At 31.5% G+C, this 25339-nt stretch overlaps 1 protein-coding gene across 1 annotated transcript; it reads right to left on the bottom strand.

The window, feature by feature from the left end:
- Nucleotides 1-5132: 5132 nt before the first annotated feature.
- Nucleotides 5133-6748, bottom strand: LOC136025570 (uncharacterized). Its single transcript, XM_065701596.1, has 2 exons — nt 6553-6748; nt 5133-5734 (listed from the first exon to the last, which is right to left on the bottom strand). The coding sequence occupies exons 1-2, from the start codon at nt 6746-6748 to the stop codon at nt 5133-5135; spliced, it is 798 nt and encodes a 265-aa protein (XP_065557668.1).
- Between the last annotated feature and the right edge of the window lie 18591 nt (nt 6749-25339).

The following is a 25339-nucleotide window of genomic DNA, read 5'->3' as shown; positions in this document are numbered from 1 at the left end:
TAAGGATTGCACTGGATTTCTACATATTGATGTGTTGATGTTTGTGATTCGTTTCGATTTTATTGAGCTGCTCATGAATTTTATGGGCTTGCTCTATATTATTAAAAATTATTCACTTGATTTCTTCAGTTTGATCTTGATTTGTAGAAGTTGGCCTTGTTTTTTTTTTATTTTGTTCCTGATTTTTATGAATTCGTCTAGATTCTTATGGCCTGGTCATGATTTGGTTGTGATTTTTTGATTTTTAGAGGTTTCCGTTTATTTTTTCTGATTGGTATTGATCTCAGAGGTTGACCTTGATTTTAGATTTTGGTTTTTACAGTTTTGTCTGGTTTTCTTTGCTTTGGTTATGATTTGTATATGGTTCAGTTTTGACTTCTATGTAGTGGTTTTGATTTCCCAGTATTGTTCTGGATTTTCACATATTGACCTCTTGATTACTTTGGATTTGTATTGATGTCTAGGGTATAAATTTATTTTTATGAATTCTTGTATATTTCTATGCATTGGTTATGATTTCTATGTATTGGTCTTGATTTTATAGGTTTTCTCGATTTCTACAGCTTGGTCAAGATTAATATGGGTTTACCTGGCTCTCTGCGACTTGGTCTTGATGTCTATGGTGTGGTTTGGGTTTCTATATGTTGTGAAAACAATGAAAATGTTTATTCAAGAAATTTTTTAATTTATAAAGAAATATTTCAAAAAAGAAACAGTTTGATAGGATTGGTAATAAGGATAACAGATTATATTTACCTATTAATTTTACTTGTAAGCAGATTGAAGATATATATATATATATATATATATATATATATATATATATATATATATATATATATATATATATATATATATATATATATATATATGTCTGTGTTTGTGTGTATTTATTTATATTTAATTAAGAACTAGTGATAAGTCTCAAAAATATAAATGGAAACGCTTGCCAAAATCATTTGCTTTGGTAAAAGTAGCATAGTTCTGGCGTCTTGTCTACATCCCCAACCATAATCACATTATCAGCATTTTCTTGTCATTTTCACCTTAATATGCATATTTATGTATAAAATTATTTTTAAAAAAATCATAAGGGTGTGTCTTCCCCGTAAAGGAGTCAAATCTGCTATTTTCAGTCCAACCATTGAGAGATTAATTTAATCTGTATTGGAAATTGTACCACTGTTTACACTTTCCGAATTCTGTCAACGTTATTTCTAAGCCCTCTCTATGGTACGATTAAAATCATGAAATGAAGACACAGAGCACGCTTCATCTCTAAATTTTTAAACCGAAGTTTAAACCAAATCTCTTCAACGAAACGAAAAATACTTTTTTTATTGTTTACACAAAACATTTACTAACAAATATAACGAATATATATATATATATATATATATATATATATATATATATATATATATATATATATATATATATATATATATATATATATATATATATATATATATATATATATATATATATATATTATATATATAAATATATATATATATACATATATATATATATATATATATATATATATATATATATATATATATATCTATATATATATATATATATATATATATATATATATATATATATATATATATATATATATATATATATATATATCTATATCTATATATATATATAAATATATATATATATATATATATATATATATATATATATATATATATATATATATATATATATATATATATATATATATATATATCTATATATATATATATATATATATATATAGATATATATATATATATATATATATATATATATATATATATATATATATATATATATATATATATATATATATATCTATATATATATATATATATATATATATATATATATATATGTATATATATATATATCTATATCTATATATATATATATAAATATATATATATATATATATATATATATATATATATATATATATATATATATATATATATATATATATGTATATATATATATATATATATATATATATATATATATATATATATATATATATATATATATATATATATATATATATATATATATATATATATATATATATATATATATATATATATACATATATATGGGTCTTGAAAATTTCTTCTTATTAGTGACAAACGTGATATAACCTGTTTTCTCTCATTCTCATTCGCTATCTTATATGTTTTTGAACTTTTTCTCCAAGTCATTCAGTTAAAGATTAATTGTTTCTCTCTCTACTACCATATATTTTGACTTATCTTTAAACTCTTGTACTATCATCTGTTTGGTGACCAGTCCTTCTTGGAAATTTAACACAATAGATGCTGGTAGAGTATCACGATCATTTTTCTATAGAAATTGTATCTCTTCAAGTTTCTTATGTAAATCTTGAAGGACGTGAAGGCTGTACCAATATCTATTGCCACTAAAAAGACTTAAGACAGAATTTTTTGGGGACTGAAATTTTGTTGGATTTTTGATTTTTTGGGCTTAGTTGAATTGAATTAAACCAGTTTACATTTATTGAGCAGTTTCTTAAATTTTCTGTTATGCGTCATTTTATGCTAAGGGAAATTGTATCAAACGAGTGGTCATTGAATTTGGGAAGGATTACTTCAGCTTGAATAATTCACGTCTTTTTTTATGGTTGAGAACCAAAAATTTATTGACACCCATTTTGAGTACAGCAATCTTTCAGGTAGTTGAAAATTTCAGGTTATTGAAAAACAAAAACACATACGGTTAAGATACATCTGATGCATTAAATATTTTTCATCAAATTAAGAAATTTGTGAATTCGTTTTCACAAATAAGAGCACACAAGGTTTAGAAACATATGATTTATTAAAAATATCTTATAGTTTAAGAGACTCAGGTTTTAGTTTTGCAAATAAGAACACATACGATTAACATACATCGTTGTTTTTTGAATGCTTGATCATTCAAGAAACATTTGGTTTTAGTTTTGAAAAGTAAGATCACACACTGTTAAGATATATCTTATTTATTGAAAATATTTGATCATTTAAAAAACTAAGATTTTACTTTTGAAAAAAACACAAACACGGTTAAGATACATCTGATTTATTAAAAATATTTGATTCCTTAAGAAACTTTTGCTTTAGTTTAGACAAATAAGAACGCACATAATTAAGATAGGTCTGATTTATTAAAAATATTTGTTATTTTAGGAAACATTAGCTTATAGTTTTGACAAATAAGATCAAACACGGTTAAGATAAAACTGATCATAAAACTGATAAAAAATGTTTGATCACTTAAGTAAAATTGGGTTTTAGTTTTAACAAATATGAACACACACCGTTAAGATGCATTTGATTTATAAATTATGTTTTATCATTTAAGAAACTCGTCTTTTGTTTACTCATACGGCTAACATACATGTGATTTATTAAGATGTTTGACATTTAGGAAATATTGGGTTTTACTTTTGACAAATAAGATGACAAGTTATTAAAATACGTCTGATCTATTAAATATATTTAATCAATTTATAAACTTGTGTTTCAGTTTTGACAAATAAGAAAACACATGGTTAAAATACATGTGTTTTGTTAAAATTTTGTTCATTTAAGAAACATGGGTTTTAGTTCTCGCAAATAAGATCACATTTAGTTAATATACATTTGATATATTCAAAATATTTGATTATATAAAATACTTGTGTTTTAGTTTCTAAATTAAAAACACACAACGTTAAGAAGCATCTGATTTATTAAAAAGTTGTTATCGTTTACAAAACTCATGTTTTAGTTTTGACTAATAAGAACACATAATGGTTAAGATACATCTGAATTATCGAAAATATTTGATCATTTAAGAAATATTAGATGTTAGATTTGATAAATAAGATCACGCATGGTTAAGAAGCATCTGATTTATTAAAAATATTTGATCGTTTAAGACACATTTGGGTTTTAGTTTAGACAAATAAGAAAAGATACGATTAAAATACACTACTGATTAAGAATTAATTTATCGTTTTAAAAAACTGGAGTTTTAATTTTGAAAAACAAAAACTACTACTACTACTAATAATAATAATAACTCACTCCTGCACCAAGCCGCCTGAGGGCAAAACTGCTACAAACGCTCCTCCTCCAACCCAATCTATTCAAGCCTCCCTCTTTACAACCTCCCAGGAATTTCCCAGTTCCGTTGAATCTTTAATTATGACATCCTCCCAGACAAGGACGACCTGCATTCCGTATAGCCCCAGACGGTTGGCCAAAAAGGACAATCTTCAGCAATCTTTCATCTTTAATCCACAGAAAGTGGCTTAGCTATCTCAACCTTTCTTTCAAGATAGCCCTAGAAAGAGGGATCAAACCATATTTTTCGTAATCTAACTGTTTGAAATACGGTCAGTCAGCCGGGTACCTAGAACTATCCGTAGGCAATTTCTCTGGAAAAAATCTGGTAAATTTTTATCGGCTTTTCGGAGCGCCCATGCTTCAGAGCCATGCTTGACCAGTGTCACCACTGTAGCTTCCAATATTCTAATTTTGGTTTGCAGTTACCTTTCTATTCTTCCAAACTTTTTTTGACTGTGAAAAAACACTCTGAGCCTTAGCTATTCTACTTTTAACATCTTCACTGCTCCCACTGTCTTTACTGATAATACTGAAACTGCCAACCTGATCAGTCTTTTCGTTACCCAACGTTATCTTTTCATCTTTACTTATTCCTAGCCTTATTGAATTAGTCTTCTTCATATTAATTTTCAAGCCTATTCTAGCACAGTGAACTCGTAAAACCTCTAAACATTCATTCATTTTGTTCAAACTTTCATCTAATATGCTTAAATTATCAGCATAATCTAAGTCCAGGAGCGTTTTTCCTCCCCATTTGATTCCGTTGTTTCCAATTGCCTTTCCTTTGCTCCTTAAGACGGACAGGGGGATGGAACACAACACTGATTAACTCCTGATTTAATACAAAACCAGCTGCTAACTTTTATTTCTACCTTAACCGCAGCAGTATAATTCTCGCACATAGCACAAATCACTTTAATATATTTTTCTGGTATACCATATAAGGATATGACCTTTATTAACGCTCTTCGATCAACAAAATGGAAAGCTTGCTCACAATCGATAACTCTGAGGACAAAAGGTGTTTGACAACGAAGGGACTTCTATTAGCCTAAGAGTGAAAACTTGGTTGACACATCCTCTACCTTTTCTAAAACCACACTGCCCTTCCCTTAAAACTTTGTCTACAGCATCTTTCAGTCTAAAAAGTCTCATATTAATAGGTAATTTGCTACCTATAGAAGCCAGTCTAATGCCTTGATAATTACGACACTCACTCTTGTCACCTTCCTTACCTAGTGGTTTAATTAAGGTTTTCCTAAAGTCATTAGTTACTTCCCCATTTTCAAAAGTCATATTCATAATTTTCAGTAGCTTTTTCTTAACCTCAGAGCCACCATATTTAAGAAACTCATTTATCACACTTTCAGCAACTAGAGAATTATTATTTTTTAATCCTTTTAGTGCTGTCGCTAATTCTCTCTCGCTAAACAAATCTTCCTTCACATCGAAGGTATCACAAACTTTTTCATTTTCATCTATATCTTTTCCTGCAACTGTATATCCGTTTAGCACATTCTCAAAGTGTTCTGCCAATCTTTCTTTAACTTTTTCCTGATCACTAATTGTGGCTCCATTCCTATCTTTAACTGGTACTAATCCGGATTAACTACTCCCTTTCAATTTTTTAATGCTAGTATAATATTTTACTATTTTGCCGTCTAGCTGCATCTTCTAGATCCTCTGCAATTTTGTCCATGGCCTCCACTTCACATCTCCTTAGTTCATATTTTATTGCTTTCTCCACTTTCTTTACATTCCTTTTGTTTTCAAACGACCAATCACTCAGATAATTCTTGTATAAACCCCTTCTACTCTCTATTAGACCTAAAGTAATTTCACTAATATTCCTAGTTGCAGTTTTAACACTTTCTCTAAGACACCATCAGCAACTTCACAAATTGTTTTTCAAAAATTTTTCCATCCTTCTTCCACATTGTCAAATTTTAACCTCTCAAATTTAGTATTCAACTGTACCTGGAGGTCTTTTCTCAAATCCATCCTGGAGTCTACCAACATCATAACTTTTCGAGAGGTAGTTACCCTTCCGAAATTTCAGCTTTAAATTAATTTTAGACACTACTAGACGGTGATCTTTACTTTTAATATCTATAACAGCACTCCTATACACCCTAGTATCTTGTATTGATCCTGCTAGTCTTCCATTTACAATAACATAATCAATAAGATTTGCTGTCTAACCATCACGTGAATACCATGTCAACTTATGGGCCATTTTGTAAGCAAACACCGTATTGGTTATAACTAGGTTGTTATACCTACAAAACTGCAAAAGTGTATAGCGATTACTTTTTTTTTCCTAGACCAAATAATCCTAGGCTATGATACCATCTATCCCTATTTCTACCAACCTGGGAGTTAAAATCTACTAGCAAAAACACCCTTTTTCTACTTGGCACCCTTTCTCTTTGCTCCTGTAACTGTACGTAAAATTCATCTGAGTCACTAGTATCTCCGTCAGTTGGTTTAACAGGGGCATAGACTACTGTAACTGATACCCTGAACTTCTTAGTCATATAATAAGCAATTAATATTCCATTTTTAATACCTTCCCAGCCTAAAAAAGACTTAGCAGCTTCCTTACTCATTATAAGGCCTACTCCCTGTAATTTTTTATTGTCATTTTTAACGTCATAACACGATTGTCATTTTTTAACGTCATAGCATTCCATGTTCCAATTGTCATGTTCTTTAAATCTTTGATATTATTTTGGCATCAGGAAAAGCAATGATCTCGGATACAAGTGCTGGACGGGGACCAACATATCTTCTCAAGTCTACACCGAAGTACTTAACCTGGTTTAGAACTTGACAGCAAGAAGTCCCTGGGACCTCCAGTAAGTTGGAGGCCTTGTGAAATCCTGGGCCCATCTTGGTCAAAATATGGTTTTCAGAACTTGGCGATGCTCTTCTATCAACAAGAGTCGAAATCCTGCAGAGACAGTCCCAAGCCTATTACCTCCGACTCATTATATATTCATTCCTAAAAATATTGTGCTACTACGGGGAGGCAACCCATAAAAGATAAATTAGCTAGAGAGAGGTTTTTTAGCCCGAAAACATCCATTAAAACAAACCAAGCCCAGAAAAATATCCAATAATCAGAATTCCATGCGAGTGCTGTGTTATTTACTAGGCTATAATTTCCTCAAAGGGCCCCATTCCTCATGTGGGAAAAGTTGACCGTAAGTTTCCCAGTCTTGCAGGTACCCCGAAAGGGGCGAGGTAGCCCTTTGCACAGGCCTTTGTCCCTAGATCTGGATCTTACGCCCATCCACACTTGTCCTTCTATAGAGGATCCTCCCATGATGGTGTTCTGCATCACCATGCACTTTAACTCATTACTTGGAGAAGGTTTGTACCTCAAGGGACGTGTGGACACGCCACTAGGCCCTGTTGAGTGTACGTTTGAGGGGCCTTCTTCCTCCTCCACCTTTATTTATGGCCCAAGGAGAAGGTGCCCCAGTTTCTATTATGGACCCCCAGGGACAACGTCCCTCTTGGTCTATGCCTCCTATGGAGGTACTCTACATATCTGTAGGGAAATTCCCTATCTGTTGTCCTCTACCAAAACCTAGCATGATTATCTAATAATTAACCAACTAATGCAACTAATAAATAGTTGCAGTAAATTGCAACTTTACTCTTATAATCTAGACTGTAAAGTAGAGGATAAAGATAACACATACAATCTCTGTTGTCCTCTGCTAAAACATAGCATGCAAACTAATCATTAACTAACTAATCTACTAATTAATAGTAGTAATAAATTACAACTTCCCTTTTAATTTATAACCTAAAATAAAGAAAAAAGGAAACACAAAAAAATCTCTTTTGTCCTCTACCAAAACTAGCATGATAACTAATAATTAACTATTAAATAGCCAACAGCTAAGACATATGTAATAAAAAGGGGTCAAAGAAACCAGCGAGGACAATGAAAAGCAGCGAGGCAAACTCATTGTTGTCCTTTAAAAATTGTCTCACCAATTCTCAGTTTGAACTAATTTATCTTTTTAATGGCTTCACTTTAAATATAGAAATCCACAGAATATTGACGGATCTTTGGTAGTATTTTTAAGAAGTAAATATATTAGAGAATCAGAAGCAAAAGCTGTTAGAACAAATGAAAACGAGAAGTAACAATTAAAGATTTGTTAGCCCCTTTTAATACAGCTTTTATTAACGTACCGGACCTTAAAGGTACTTCGGAAATACACTGTAGGTTCACTATATTAACATTAAGCAAAGCTAATCTGGCCTGTCTCCCTGACTAATAAAACAGTTGAGGATCATAACAGAAAGAAGCGTTAACAGTATGGATTAAAATGAATGGTAAGCGAACCAGAACCGTCTCACTGTTCATAAATTCTACCACTCATTCATATGCTTTCATTTGATTATACCGTCTAGTCTGGTCATATATCTAACAGGAAAAAAAGATGAGAATCAAGGGTGGCATTTTAGCTCAAGTTCTCCTTAACGGCAATAAGCCCTGGTCTACTGTTGTTGCCGTCCTATGTGCCAAGAACATAGCTGAAAAAAATTTGGGGGTGACGAAACGAGGGATAAGGTGGCATGAATTTGGATCTAATATCGAAACGACGTCATTTAAAAACAAAAGAGTCAATTTTCCTCAGCTTTCGGTAAGAATCCAGGAACGATTTAGTCACCTTCTCCACATGCCAGCTCAACACCTCTTATTTAAACTTTTCGATTTAGATCCTTCAATCTAAAGCTTCCTTCCAGATTGAGGGATCACAAGGAACAGTACCTGTCAATGATACTTAACACACTAGTAGAAGTCATGCCATATCTCGTGAACATTCAGACAGAAAGTAAAGATTAGTGTTTCTCTTCAGGCTGGACCTCAATCAGGAGCGTTATGCGAAGTAAGCCAGTTCTTCAGGGAGACTAATTTTGTCCGTGTGGTTAATTAAAATTTATAGCTACTTTTACGAACAGAATCCATAAATCCAGGGCTGCTGCTGAGAATTTGACAACATCCCAAGATCTAGAAACCAAGGTTAGAAACAAATTTTCAAGATGTTAAATAATATCAATTTATTTAAAGTATTTTTTTGTGGGTGATATTTCATGCCAACAAACCTTTTAAGATCCTGAAATTAGGACTAAATTCCAAGGAGTAACACACTTTCGCAAACAGACAGCAGAAAAAAGGGAAAAGATTCACCCGTAGATCCAGGGAGGCCGGGAATATATACCCCGAAGATTTTTCTGGCACCATCTTTCCACGTTTTTTCACTTTTTTTAGAATAAATCTGTTAATTTGGTCAATTATTGGCATGTTTATAACATTACCCCCACCCCACCCCCAAAAAAATATGATAATTGGCACCCTTGACAGATTCTTCTCCCCCAAGATTTTGCTCTAGATTAGCCCCTGGTGACATTAACTGAACTGGCTTTGAAAAATATTATGTGGCCGTCCATGAATGGGATGGTCTTATAGTCTGCACCATTTCCGAAGCAAGATAGGAATAAATTTTGACGATGCACCCACGTCCGTTAAAGACTGGGTTTTTCTGCTTTCTTGAGCTGACATCAAGTCGACAGCAGAATTAAGTAGTAAGTAACTATCAACTTCATGAAAAACTTTCACATAATGTTAATCTTTTCTCTCTTGATTGAGCAAGACGAATGCTAAAGTGAATGCTAGAATGGATTTGCTAAACACTCCTTTACAACAATAGTTTACTAATACCGAGGTTTGGGTAACACCAATGTGAGCCAATCAGATTTCTTATAGAATTTTCTGATAAAAAAAAATGCACACGTTAAAATTTCTGATAGGCTAGCATTAGCAAACGCTAAACCCCAGCATTATCAAAATCTCTTCGTGAATAGGCCTCAAGCTACTTCCTAACATTATTCAGTACTCCATATTCAACAAGTTTTTTCGACCATTTTTATGGGATTACTTTGAGAAATATTATTGCAACAGTAGAAAGATGAGTCAATCAACCGTTATTTACGCTAAAACATTATAATAAATAAAAAAGTAGAAGTGATCTAGGGTAGATTAACTTCCGAAAAATTAAATAGCAGGACGAGTCACGCTTCTCTTAAGCCTTTTGTGAGCTTCCAGTAAAAACTTCATTTTAGCGGATTTCTTTACAGCACTTAAACTGAGAAGACAAAGTAAGAGGAAACGCAGATAATAAACATGTGTGAAGACATGTAAAGGGGCGCATTTACAGTGTAAAGTTCCAATTTCAAAGACCTATCCCTGTTCCTGGGACATAACAGACCCAAGATGAATTATTCACAACAAGAGTCCACTAATACTGAGGTTTAAGTAGCACCAATGTAAACCAATGGGATTTTTCATAGAATTTTCTTATTAAAAAAAATACATATAAAAATTTCTGGTTGGCCAGTATTAGCAAAAGCCAAATCCTGGTACTATGAAATCTCATCGTATATAGGCCTTAAGCTACTTCGAAACATTATTCAGTACTTCATATTCAGCAAGTTTTTTTCGACCATTTTTGTGGCATGACTTGAAGAAATATTGTTGTAACTGTATATAGATGAGAGTCAATCAACCACTATTTACGCTAAAAGATTGTAATAAATAAAAAAAGAAGAAGTGATCTAGGTTAGATTAGCTTCCGAACCACAATTGAGAAGGTGAAAGAACTAAAAGTGCACTATAACTTAGAATAGAGAGGTGTACTTGGGTCCCCAAAAGCTCATAATTGGTTCACTTTCATAGGTCAATAAAAAAGAACACTAAGAGACCTGCCCTCACGAAAAAAGCAGAAAAATTGAAATACTTTTGCAAAGTGTAGGTTATATTTAGTACTTGATGAAAAAATTATTTAAAAATGTTTGCTTCTGATCCATATATTCCAAGGCAATCTGATGCTGAATTACCACTCGTCATTTTAATTAGTAAATTTGAGCAATATGCAGAAACCCTGGGTGTATATATAAGGTTTGGTATGTAGTTAATAAAGCCCTTTCCCGCAAGAAACTCAAACAGTCTTCTTCCCCATATCTTTGAAGGAAACCTGAAGGATCCATTGCGGAAAAAAAAATCCTTTGCAAGTGCATTCAATTCGTAACTGACGTAACTGACTTCATTCCCAAATGACATCTCTCACGCCTATTTTTTAAAATTATTTTATAGTCTTCTTAACTTTTAAAGTCCTTTTTTATTAGTTTTCTTACTTATTTTTTTTTCTGATGTTCTAATGTCAACTTCCTTTTTCCTTTTTCTCTAATTTCTTTTGTTTCTTTTTTATTCTATTATTATATTTACTACCAGTTTTTTCTTTTCTACTGTATACTAGTGTTTATTGCCCTTCATCCTTATTTCGAATTTATTCTTTGATTTAGGGTCAATTAAGAAACTTTTGGTTTTGTTTCAACAAATAAGAAAACACAAGGTTAAAAAAAAACTGATATATTAAAATTTTCTTATCGTTTAAGAAATTTAGGTTTTAGTTTTGAAAAATAAGAACACATACAATTTAGACACATCATTTGTTTTTAATATTTGATCATTAAATAAACTTGAGTTTAAGTTTTGCCAAATAAGAAAACACATTGTTAAGATAGATCTGAACTGTCAAAAATATTTGATCTTTTAAGACATATTGGGTTTTAGTTTTGACGAATAAGATCATACACGGTTAATACACATCTGATTTATTAAGAATATTTGATTATTTAAGAAATCTTGGGATTTAATTTGGACAAATAAAAATACACACGGTTAAGATACATTTGATTTATTAAAAAGGTTTGATCATTTAAGAAATTTGGGTTTTAGCTATTAGAAATAATATCACAAAAACTTAGATAAATATGATTTAATAAGAATATTTGATCATTTAAGAAAAATGGGGTAATAGTTTTGACAAATAAGAACGCACACTGTTAAGATACATTTGATTTATGAATAATATTTGATCTTTTAAGAAACTCGGTTTTTATCTTGGAAAATAAATACACTTACAGTTGAGAAACATCTTATTTATAAAAATAACTGATATTTTAAGAAACATGGGGTTTCAGTATTGACAAATAAGAACACACAAGGCTACGATATATCTGATTTGTTAAAAAAAATATCATTTCAGAAATTGGGTTTTAGTTTTTACAAATAAGATCACCTATACCTAAAGGAAGCAAGGGATCTTCAGCGCCGGGGGTGGATGGAATACCAGCAAAGATTTGGAGAATGGGGAAAACAGTTCTAGTATCAGTTTTAGCAGTGGTTTTCAGTTTTGTGACTGAAAAAAGAAAAATAGCCTGATCAGTGGAATGTGTCAGTAGGAATACCAATTTTTAAAAAAGGGTAGTGGTTGGATGTAAAGGAACTGTTATCCTCTTTTCAGGTAGGGTTTAGAAATAACCATAGTGCAGTAGATCATATTTTTACTTTGAGAATTTAGGTAGAGAAGTATAGGAAAGGAAAAGGGGGAAGGTTATTTGCAGCTTTTTAGACCTAAAAGGAGCATATGATAATGTGGATAGGTGCCTGTTGATGTTAAACCTGTTATCTTTAGCACTTCTTCACTATGTTGTATTGTTGCTGTGCGAAATGTATAAGTACGTGAAGTTAGTAGTGAGAGTGAGAGTGGCGGGAAAGTGCTCAACTCCAGTGCAATCTTTATTGGGATTAAAGCAGGGATGTGTGCTGTCACCGAAATTGTTTAGCCTTTATTTAAATGATGCCAATGAATTTTTCGTTAAGAACAATGCACCGATGATATCGATAGATTTGCTTAAACTGTACTTACTTCCATTTGCTGACGACATCGTATTACTGGCTGAAACAAAGGAGAAACTGCAACAACTATTAGAGATTACGGAGGTTTATTTGGAAGGAAAGAAGTTAATCCTGAACACATCGAAGTCAGTGGTAATGGTATTTGGTCGTAGAGCCATGGAAAGTGAAGATGTGAATTTTCTCTTTAAAGGTGAAACTATACCAGTGATTAATGAATCGGTTCATCTTGGGGCAAAGTTTACTAGTAATGGGAAATTCATTGGGCATCCGGATCTAGCGAATGCGAGGGGGAGGTATATTAGTGGTGAAATAGCGAGGAGTAGTCTTAGACGGGTGAGTGATATTAGAGTACATAAGAGGATTTGGACAAGTAAGATAGTACCGGCGATGCATTATGGATCAGAGATCTGGGGCTATCGGAAAGGTCCGAAACTTGAGGTGGTTATGATGAGATATTCTAGGAGGATGTTAGGACTACGGGATTCGTTTAGTAATCTGGTAATCCAGGGGGATTTAGGGCTAGTATTGCTGCGATCTATGAGGCTAGTGACCAAGGTGAGATATTGGGTTAGGATACTGGGTATGCAGAGATTTACGGTAGCAAGGCCAGCATATTTAGAGGGGTTGAGACAGAATAGTAAAACAGATTTGCCGGTGGAGATTAAGGATATCTTAGATAAGTGTGGATTAGGGGATTGGTTTAATGAAGGAAATTTCAGAAATTATGGGTATGGAGAAAGGAAATTAGGGGAATTATTGGTATGGAGGAAATAGTAATAAGGGAGGTACAAGAGAGGCTGAAGAACCAAGATATACAGATATGGTGAGCAAGTCTGGATCGTTCAGGGTCGTTGAAATTATATAGACAGATAACGGGTAGTTGGGGGGAGGGGGTATTTTGGAAAGCTGGGTTAAGTAGAGAGAATTTGAAGGCTTATTTGGATTGGAGGGGAAATGAATTTTTTAATGGGTAGAAAAGAAAGTGTCGAGGGAGAAAAGGGAAGAAGGTAGAATCTATTTCTTGTCCTATGTGTGGATCTCCGGATGAAAGTTTAATAAATTTTTTGTGTGAAGGTGTCGAACTGAATGATTAGAGGTGAGAGATGTATGGTAAAGAAAAATTGAATGAGATATGGATGGTAGATAGAATGAAAGAGACGAATTTCCTAAGTATTAAAAGGATTGCAAGATTTTTAAGGATTGCAGCGGCACATTTGGAGCGTTTTCTTTAAATAGTATTAATTTAATTTAGTTAATTTGTTGTTTGTTTTTTGTTATGTAAATTTCCTATGGCCCACGGGATTTTTCAAGAGTAAATTATTATTATTATTATTATTTTTATCATTATTCTTATTATGGTTAAAATACAACTGATACATTCAAAATGTTTGATCATTTAAGATATTTTGGTTTTATTTTTGAGAAATATTAACACACAAGGTTAAGAAACTTCTGATTTATTACAAATTTCTTATCATTTAAGAAACTCTGGTTTTTGTCTTGACAATTAAGAACACACACTGTTAAGATACGTCTGATTTAGTAAAAAAAATATTTAATCACTTAAGAAACTCAATTTTTACTTTTGAAAAATTATAAAACATATTGTTAAGATACATCTGATTTATTAAAATGCTTTATATTTTAAGAAACATTGGGTTTTATTTTTGACAAGTAAGATCAAACATGGTTTAGATACATCTGATTTATTAAAATTGTCTGATTATTTAAGAAGCTTCGGTTTTAGTTATGACGAATAAAATTACACACGGTTAAAATAATGATGATTTATTGAAAATTCTTGATCATGTTAGAAACTCGGGTTTTAGATTTGTCAGATTAGAACATACAAGCTTAAGATACATTTTATTTATTAATAATGTTTGGTCATTCAAGACACTTTTCTTTTGGTTTGGACAAAGAAGAACACACAATATTAAAATAGATCTGATTAATTAAAAATATTTTATCTTTTAATAAACATAGGGTTTTATTCCTGAAAAATAAGATAACACATGGTTAAGATACATCTCATTTATTAAAATTATTTCATTATTTAAGAATCTTCAATTTTAGTTTTTACAAATAAGAGAACACATGGTTAAGATAAATCTGATTTATTAAAAATGCTTGATCATTTAAGAAGCTTGGATTTTAGTCTTGACAAATAAGAATGCACAAGGTTAAGATACATTTGATTAGTTAATAATTTTTGATAATTTAAGAAACTTTTGTTTTAGTTTTGACAAATAAGATCACAAAATTTTAAGATAGATTGGATTTATTAAAAATATTTGAACTTTTAAGAAACATTGGCTTTTAGGTTTGACAAATAAGATCAAATACAGCTAAGATAATTCAGATTTATTAACAAAATTTGATCATTTATAAGAAATAGGTTCTAGTTTTGACAAAAAAGAAAATACTTTTAAGATATGTCTGATTTAAAAGAATATTTGATAATTTAAGAAACTCAGTTTATAGTTTTGAAAAATAAATACACATGCAGTTAGTATACATCTGATTTATTAAAATGTTTGCTCTTTTTTGAAACATTGATTTTTGATTTTGTCAAATAAGATCACACAAGTTTAAAATACATCTTTTCTATTAAATATATTTGATCAATTAAGAAACTTGTCTCTTAGTATTGACAAATAAGACAACATACGGTTAAAAACCTCTGATTTGTCAAAAATATTCGACCTTTTTAGAAACATGGGTTTTAGTTCTCACGAATAAGATAACATACATTTAATATACATCTGAAATAATCAAAATGTTTGATCATTTAATATATTTTTGTTTTATTTTTTAAAATAAGAATACAAAATGTTAAAAAACATCTGATTTATTAAAATTTCTTATCGATTAATAAACATTGGCTTTTAGTTTTGAAAAATAAGATCAAATACAGCTAAGATAAATATGATATATTTAAAAACATTTGATTATTTTAAAGAAATTAGGTTCTAGTTTTGACAAATAAGTATTTAGTTCTTTTGAGCGTATTTTTACATTATTCAATGTTTGGAAAGAAAATACTCTGTAAATACATTTTATGCTATTAAACTTTGGCAAAACGAAAAGCTAATTAATTTGAGCAAAAAATTATCAGAGATATCAAAATTATATCATCGATATTAAATTTAATCAAATTATCGCCCAACACATCCAATTAAAAGTGAGACATCTGATTGCAAAACTCATCTAATAGTGGATTTGAAGCAAAACAGCAAATAGGTTTGGTTGTATGAGCTAATTTTCTATAGGCAGTTAGATTGTCTCTGCAAACACCATAACAACGTAGTGTTAAACAATTTTATGAAGGTAAAATTTTACGTAAAGTGTACAAATAATGTGCAAATTCTTCCAGAGGCCCTGATTATAACTGATTTGAGAGCATATTACGATCTAATTCCCTTATTCATTAGCAGCGATTAGTTTGAAAAACTTTTAGCACTCCAATGGCAATAGATTTTTTGATAAACGCTCATTAAGTATGACTGATAAGTATCATTGACAATCATTTCAAGTAATTATATTTTGTCTTACAGACATAATAAAAAGGAATATATTTCCGAAGCATTTGAAGCTAATATTTCAGTTAAAGGAGCACTTTCTTGACAACTACTTAGTAAAACTAGACAAAACCAAACCAGATTACACCCAAGCAGATTAATACATCTTCTCATGCCTTAAAGAGCCAGAAAAGTAGAGTGAGAATGAAGCGTTTAAAGAACTGATTTTAGGAAATTACATAGCCCCCTTTTGTGTTTTGCTACTACTGTCTTCACCAATGATCTCTTTGCTAGTAAATTCTTCTTCTTGTGGATATTTCCTGCCAGCATTCGTTTTGTTCGAAAATAGTGCATGCTGGTGGATGCTATTACATATCTAGGATATTTCTTAGCTTTTCAAAATGTTTTTACGTGGGCCTCTCTTGATATAACACAGTTATGCAGGGCCCATGCCAGTAAGTCTCTGTTTCATGAATTTGATTTTATAATTAGCCAATTTAGAATAATTTTATGATGTCTCCCATTAAGTCATATTTTGGTCAAAAGCACACTGACCTTATGACGAAGATTCTTAGAATTGAAAAGGGGATTGAGGCTCCGCAAAAGTAGAATTCGGAGCTTAAAGAAGAAAAAAAGGCTCTCAAAGCCAAAGTAATAATTTTGGAAAACTCTTGTCTTCAGGCTGAAATTTTTTCAAAAGGACAAAAATTCTACTCCGGGCATACGATATGTTTTCTGATTTGTCAAAACTAAAGCACAATGTTTTTTAAGCGATCAAATATTTGTAATAAATCATAAGTATCTTAAACAAGTATCTTAAATGAAACTCAAATATCTTAAATGATCAAACATTTTTAATAAATTAGATTTATCTTAACAATGTGTGCTCTTATTTGTCAAACCTAAGACCTAGGTTTTTTAAATGATCAAATATTTTGAATAAATCAGATTTATCTTATTTATGCTTGTTCTTAATTGTCCAAACTAGAACCAAGTTTCTTAAATGATGAAATATTTTTAATAAATCAGATGTATCTTAACCTTTTGTGTTCTTATTTGTCAAAATGAAAACCCGTGTTCCTTTAATGATCAAATATTTATAAAGAATCAGGTGTATCTTAACAGTTTGTGTTCTTATTTGTCTAAACTAAAACCTATGTTTCTTAAATGGTTAAATCTATATATATATATATATATATATATATATATATATATATATATATATATATATATATATATATATATATATATGTATATATATTTATATGTATATAAGTTTTATGTCCGTCTCTTACACTATCTTTACCGGTACACGTTATTACCGTTAAAAAAGAAAAAAATAAAAAAATAAAAAAAGGTAAAGAACTAATAAAAACTAAAAAAAAAAAAAAAAATAAAATGAAAAAGCTGAAAAAGCTAAAAAAGAAAAACTAAAAAAGAAAAAACTAAAAAATAAGAAACTAAAAAAAGAAAAAGAAAAGACTAAAAACTAAAAAAGAAAAAAACTAAAAAGAAGAAAGGAGAAAAAACTAAAAAACAAGGAAGAAAAAGAAAAACTAAAAAGAAGGGAACAAAATAAAAAACTTCAAAAGATAAAAATCTGTAAAAACTAAAATAAAAAAGGATAAAACTAAAACAAAGCTAAAAAAACTAAAAAACTAAAAAAGAGGAAAAAACTAAAAAAGAATACAAATTAAAAAAGAAGAAAGGAAAAAAAATTAAAACTAAAATAACAGAAAAACTGAGAAAACATGAAAAATCTAAAAAAAACAAAAAAGAAATCATTTAAAAAAAAAACTAAAAAAGTGGTTTCAGATCTTTTTCATTTTCTCTACCACTCTATCTTAATCAAGTATTCAATGATACTTTTTTTAATAACAAGTATCCAAAAAAATCGAGGCTCCTCCAATTTTATTAAGTTGTTTAAAATGTAAAAAACTGGTAATTGCATAATTATTTCAATATATTTTGACAATGGATTAAAGTAATTCGAAAACCTTAAAACAGAAACCTAAAAGTTTGAGGTTTATTAGAAATTGTTGAGCTACAGAGTGCCAGGTACACAACGAAATTTTGTTCAAGTTTCAATTAGTTTCAAATGTCACCAAATGCAAAATGTCAAATGTTACCAAAAATTGAACACCAGGACGAAACACTGGAGCTAAGCAAAACCGTGCAGTTAGAAGAAAATCAACCTGGACAGTGAGAATCAAAACGTATCAAAACTGACAATGATAGCGATGATGATTGGGTTTGGGACATAGACTTGGATAAGGTTATCAATGCCTACCAGATTTCAGTTAAAAAAAGGTTCCACGATATGTTTTTCATAGTGACGAAAGACAAGCCAAGGTAAAACAAAGCAAACAAATTGAAAGTGATAGCGATGATCCAAAAAACCTAAAAAAGACTAAAAAAATATAAAAACAAACAAAATTGAGAAATTTTCTTTTTGGATGCACCAGGAGGTACTGGTAAAACTTTTCTAATACGATTGATTCTGGCATCAATTCGATCCAAAAATGACAAAGCGTTGGCCCTGAACTTACTTGGCACTCAAGACGTCCAAACAGACAAATAGTTGGCATGTAAAGATATTAAGGTTGTTTCCCTGCCTCCTCATTCCAACCGAGCCTCTGATGAAAATAAAAGACAAGACAACGATACGGTGATTCCAATTTAAGTTGACATCCCAGGAACTGTTGAAGCTGATTTCAGACCATGTCCTCTTGAAAGAGAATAATTTAAAAAAATTGAGAACATTATCCCCAAAATAAAAGGTTGCACTAACTTCAAGAAATGGTACCAGGATGAGGCAGTTTAAAGCCACGAAATCTAAATGGAGGGAGAAGAAATAACCTACTCTTGACAAAAGTAGGACGCGGGAGCTGCTCTGGCACTGGAGTAAGCCTTGCAGCAGAAGAAGGAAAAACACAAATAGACGTTTCGACTATGTATCTAAAATTTTTTTTTTACATCATTCCTCCTAAAACATTTGGATATGCAAAGTCTAAGGAAAATGCAAAGTGAAATCTGTATGATCATAGCAATACTGGTTTGCTAGGGCTATAAAAGAAATTGTTCGCAGAGAGCTTATTGGGAAGCTGATGAAAATCTTAGATGTGCCATAGTCAAGCAAGAACCGTCCAGAAATAAAATCATGGGGCAAAAAGAGAACATCCACTTCGTGGACAACTGTACAGTTCAAAGCTTCAAATATCAGTGAAATTTCATGGTGATGCCCAATTTCGACATAATTGACGCAAACTTTAACCAGTTTGGAATTTCTTATAAACATGTATTTGTCCTTGAACTGATTATAAAATATTTCAGAAAACTTAGCCTGCAGCAGTTTATCTAAGGAAAGTCCATACAAATTAGATTTAAACTGTGGACTCGATACGCATCGTATAGCTCTTTCTTTCAGTTTCTTCTTTATTCAGGGAAGGAGCCTAGTGGCCGATCTTAGGTCACGTGCTCCATCTCAAGCTGCTAAAGAAGGTTCAGGATCTCGAGTCGTGCAATGACCTATGGAGATTGTTGAAGATGGCCAAATCCACGAAGTAAATTTTAAAAATGTCTTTACTATCAGCTATCTATCAGCTTTCTTTCATCAAACTCGTATTTCTATTAGCTTTTGTATGGTCTGAAAGAAACGGAATTTTGATAGACAGGGAAGGTTAGAGGAAACAAAAGGTAAGGTTTCTTTTCCCTTCCAACAAGGATTCTACAGAGGAGAAAAGAGGAGTGATGCGGTTTGATGTAGCCAATTATATTTTTAGTTATGAAATGGCATGTTAGCATCGTTGTCTCTGTTAAATCAAACCATCTTAGCTTTGATTTATTAAGAACGGATGAACAAATTGTGAAGAATCAGCTGATAAGCATTGCGGTAGAGCAACACTCAGGTATTACAACCGGTACAAAGCTGGACTTCATTTACATGACTGGTTTGCCATATGGTTTACTGTGTCAAATTTTATGGTATTGGGCTCTGTTTGTGTCGGTAATGCTTGTGCACTATCCAATTTGGTGGTTGAAAAAAAAGTTTCTCTTTTAAGTGTCAGACGATCCGTCGAAAAAACTAAAGTAGGTCACACAATTCCTTTTGAAAAGAAATTATGGAAAAGAGAATTCATGGCGTTCAGTATTAAAAGGAAGATTAGATTCTACTCAACGAGGCCGCACAAGATATGATAGAATATCTCATTAAGAGATGCAAAAAAGCAGCAACGACGCCAAGACAAACATTGCAAGAAAAAAAAACACTGAGTTACCTTTAAAAATACGATATCACAATGTGTACTGTTTTTGTACAGTGTACAACACTAAGTTTTTATTTATTTTTTGTTTTTTATTGTATTTAATTAAATTTTTTGTGCTAATAACATACTTAATGAAATCGTCTATATTTGATGCCATATGAGCCTACTGTCATTTAAATTGAACTACTTGTATATATGAACCGAAAACAGTAAAAATCTATAAATATATTTTGATTTCTTTATGGTATTAAAAATAACTCGTGAAAAGGACAACTAGTATCTCCAGCATTTAATTGTTTTGCCTTAATGAGATAAAGCTGAAATTTATTGAGGTTAACTTCCCTCCGGGAAGCTATAATTTTGGTAGCCTATATGACGAGAATCTGAGAGAAACGCAAAATGAACAATTTAATACTAAACTGTGGAGTCTAAAGTTTGTTATGGAAAAGATAGATAAAATATTTTTTATGTTTAAATGAGATGAGAAGGGGCATTTGAAAGCCATATTCAAGATATTCATAATACGAAATCAATAAGAATAAAGAAAAAATTTATAAAGCATTAAATTATAAACTGAAGAAGTATGTACTGCAGGCCAGGGATAATATTGCTGAAGCCATGGAAGATACACACAAATGGATTAATAGTAAAAATAATATATTGACATATTATTAAACTCAGAGGGAGCAGTCATTACGGACTTTTGTCAATTAAAGAAAGAAACAGGCTCACAAGCAGTTAAAAAGAAAAAGTTAAAGAGGTTTGGTTAGAACATTTTCAGAATATACTAATCTGCGAAGGAGCTATCAGGAAAGATTTAGAAAAGAAGGAAGACTCTTATGACATTCTGAATGTAAAAGTAGGCTTAGTTTGTGAAGTTGAAACAGTGACATCACTAAAAAAATAAAAATATCAGGCCCTAAGTGCTGATTATGTGGTAAATAAGTTTTTCTAATATCGGTCAGGAGGTTAGAAATTAGTTATTGCAGAAAATAAAATTTATTTTTTAAGAAAATAAAGTACCTTGTGATTTTAGGAATACCCTAATGAAACCCCTCTATGAGAAAGGAGATTGGAGTGAGTGAGGTAAATATAGAGTATGGTGTCTGGAAATCACTTAGCAAATTACTTAGTGTACTGCAACTTCACAGACTTAGCTTTTTCGTTGCTTTTTTGCTTTTTGTTAGATTAGTCTTATAGATTCAGCATAAAGGATTGCTTTGGAGAAGGTCTTATCCTATTATGGCATATAAAACTTAATGTAAAAGTAATTAGTGTCATGAATATGGTCATGAATAATGTTGTCACAGTTAATTTAGAAAATAATGTTAGTAGATGGTTTCATATTTAATAAGTAGTGAAGCTGGTTTTCATTCTTTCACACTAATATTGAATATTTTGATGAATTTTGCCCTAAGAAGGAAAGCAATCGTAATGGGAGGACACTGAATCAAGTTGGGGAAAAAAGCTACTGGACTTAGATTATGTTGATGATTTAAGTAGACTAAATGTAAGTGTTAGCAAAATGAATAAGGCTTTAGAGGTTTTGCGAGTTCAGGGCATAATAATAGATTTAAAAATTAATGTTTCGAAGACTAAATTGCTAAGGCTAGGAATAAGTGAATATGAGAAGGTGATGTTTGGTAGTGACGAGATCAATCATGTGGACGGTTTCATTTACCTAGGAAGTATTCATAGTAGAGAAAGGCCCAACACTATTTTTCACAGTCAAAAAGAGTTAGGAAGAATAGGAATATAAGTCTTAGAACCAGGAAGGATACAGTTATGACAATGGTAACGTTTGGTTGTGATGCCTGGGTGCTCTGAAAAATGAAAAAATAGCTCTATGTTCTCCAAAAAATATAGGCTATGGACTGTTTTGATACCCAACTGACTCACCGTGTATTAAACAGTGAGCTATACGAAAAGGTGTTTTCAATACCACTTTCTAGTACTATAATAAAAAAGGGTTGATATGGCTAGGGCATATTTTACGGATGAAGAAGGACAGATTGCCGAAAATTGTCGTCTCTGGCTGTCTTTGGAGGATGCGGTGAGGAAATATTTAAAGCAGATGTGGACTTCTTGGGAAGGTGTAAAAAATGACGCTTTGATTAGATTCAGATGGAATAGTATCATGTTTAGCTCTGTTAGCCTCAGAAGGTTTGGTGCTGCTGTGAGCAATTCTAGTAATAATACTTTATGATTTTTGGGGAAATAATACTTCCTAGATAGTGCAGAGGTTAGAAAAATTACCTTTCAAAGTTGTAACTTAAGTTTGATCTGAGGTCGTAGCCTTTGATCAGTTTCAAAATAAAGCCAAATTACGTGTCAGTAGGGGCCTTCCCCAGGCAACTAACACCCTCAGAGCAACGCGTGAAACTCATATTCAAGGGACAGGACCCATGAAATTAGATGATATTGAAATTAGCACTTAAATAGGAAAGATGGGGTACATAGTTAAGGAATATTGCTATTGATAAATAAGGAAGCTGCAAATTATGTCAAGGTAGAGGAGGTATTAATAATAAAATTTTAGGCGCCCTCTTCTTATTTCTTATTTTCCTTATTTTCCTTTAAGCTGGAACAAATAGACACGCTTCCAGGGACAATTTTGGTGTTTTATAAAAAAAATTCTAACAAACAGGGACGCAAAAATAAGCATAGATAGAGGTTTAGTATGTATAACAGCCTAGCTATAGCGACTTCAGTCTTTGGTCTTAAAATTGCCCATAAGTTTAAATGGTATTTACTTGATTAAAAAGACAGTAAATCTTATTGATTATGTTATTTTAAACCGAAGACTGGCAAGAAAGATACAAAACTTTGATGTATATGAAACTGCTGTTATTTATATTAAAGCTAAAAATCAATTTCTAGTAATATCTAGGGTTCATTTAACCCGTTAAGGCCCAAAGTCCTTTTTATTGGACATCTGATTTTAATTTCTTATGGTCTAATTTACAATGAGAATATTTTTCTTTGAAATTATATGGGCTTCACTGGTGACTATACTACCCGTTCGATAAAATTTTTAAAAAAAATAGTTAGTGTTACCCAAAAAGTAGCAACTTTGATAGCAGTTTTATATTTTACAGTATTCCTGGACAACAATGGGCCTGACAAGTAAGTTTGAAGTTTCATGTCTTTTTTCATTGGTCCCTTATTTATTGGACAGTGGGCTCTAGGGCTGTAATTACGTACAACGTCAAAAATTGCATTTTCAATGCTAAATTCACCTGTGATTTTTTTCAGTTCTTTTTTAATGGAATTTCTTAGTTGATTCTCTTTGCATTTCTATTTAAGTCTCTGGATAATTTCTTTCTGGGTGTTCACTTATGCATTTAGTATGTTATTTGTATATAAGTGACTGTTTTGTTAGTTAGTGTGTTGTTCTTTTTTGTTATTATTATTATTCGGTATTTACCTTTTTTATCGGGTAAAAGTTCAATGGTAGTAATGATAATAATGTGGCTTCCTTATCATCCTTCAGCTTCAACCTGTGATTTGCCATTGAAAATATATTTGTAAATCTCTCTATTGATTTGTTTTATGTCTTCAAGATTTCTGAAAAAGGAAGACGAGAAACCCCTGCATTTTTCTTGGCAAAGCTCTAGACCTCCTAGAAGACAAAGATTTTGCATGTGAAGAGAATTACGTTTGTGTCCTGGCTCCTGATCTCGATCGAGTATCCGATGAAGGTAAAATAAATGACGAAGAAACGGCGTCTTCCATTTTAGGTGATCACCCGAGAACTGTTGAAATAGGTATCAGACCAGCTCCTCTAGAAGAAGGACAATTGAAAGAAACTGAGAATATCATCCCCGCAGAAGAAGAGGCTGTATCAACTTTGAAAGGCAGACCGGAGAGAAGGCGGTTCAAAGCCAGGAAATTTAAAAGAAAGAGGGAAAAAAGAATATATTCTTGGCAAGGGAGTGGGTCAATCAATTAAGAAGGCCTTAAAAGCAATAGAAAGAAAAACACCAATAGAAGCTTTGGATTTGTTTCTAGACCAACAATTATTTGACTTCATTTCTCTTGAAACTTGTAGATCTACAAGGTCAACGGGAAACTTCAACCTCACTAAATCAGCAGTTCAAATCTGCATGTTCGTGGGGAATACTGAGATTTCAGGTTATATAAGATTTTATCCCCAAAGAGCTTAATGGTCAGTCAATAAGAATCTTTGATGCAATCTATTCCAGCAAGTACTATCGAGAAATTGATCCACGAGAACAATAGAAAACTTCCACTTTTTGAACAACGACACATTTCAAAACCTTAGAGATCAACGGGATCTCAAGGAGAAGCCCATCTTCAACATAAGGAACTCAATCTTTAAGCAGTTTGAAATTTTCTCCCAGTTTCTGTTCATCGACGAAATGATTGTGACATATTACGCGAAACAAAGCCTGAACCAGTTTATCCAAGGAAAGCACACTCAATTCAAATTTAAAGTACAGGTTTAGTGCACATAGAATAGCAATTGCATTCACTTTTATAATTATTCGGAAAGGGAACCTAATGCTCAATCTCAGGCCAAGTGGTACTTCTCAAGCTGCTCAAGCTGCTTTCGATTGATGGAACGACATCTGGAGATTTTTGAAAATGGCAAAAGTCATGAAGAAT

The sequence above is a fragment of the Artemia franciscana genome, chromosome 3 (genome assembly GCF_032884065.1).
Source record: "Artemia franciscana chromosome 3, ASM3288406v1, whole genome shotgun sequence".
Classification (NCBI taxonomy): Eukaryota; Metazoa; Arthropoda; class Branchiopoda; order Anostraca; family Artemiidae; genus Artemia; species Artemia franciscana.
Note: the sequence above shows the minus strand (reverse complement) of the source record. Positions and strands in the feature narration are given on the sequence as shown.

What these genes read in the sequence shown, in the direction of transcription:
- LOC136025570 (XM_065701596.1), bottom strand. Translation starts at nt 6,748, where the DNA reads ATGAGTAAGGAAGCTGCTAAGTCTTTTTTAGGCTGGGAAGGTATTAAA. An exon ending in GCAAAGAGAAAGGGTGCCAA is followed by an intron (nt 5,735 to 6,552) that starts GTAGAAAAAGGG and finishes AATCCGGATTAG; the next exon opens with TACCAGTTAAAGATAGGAAT.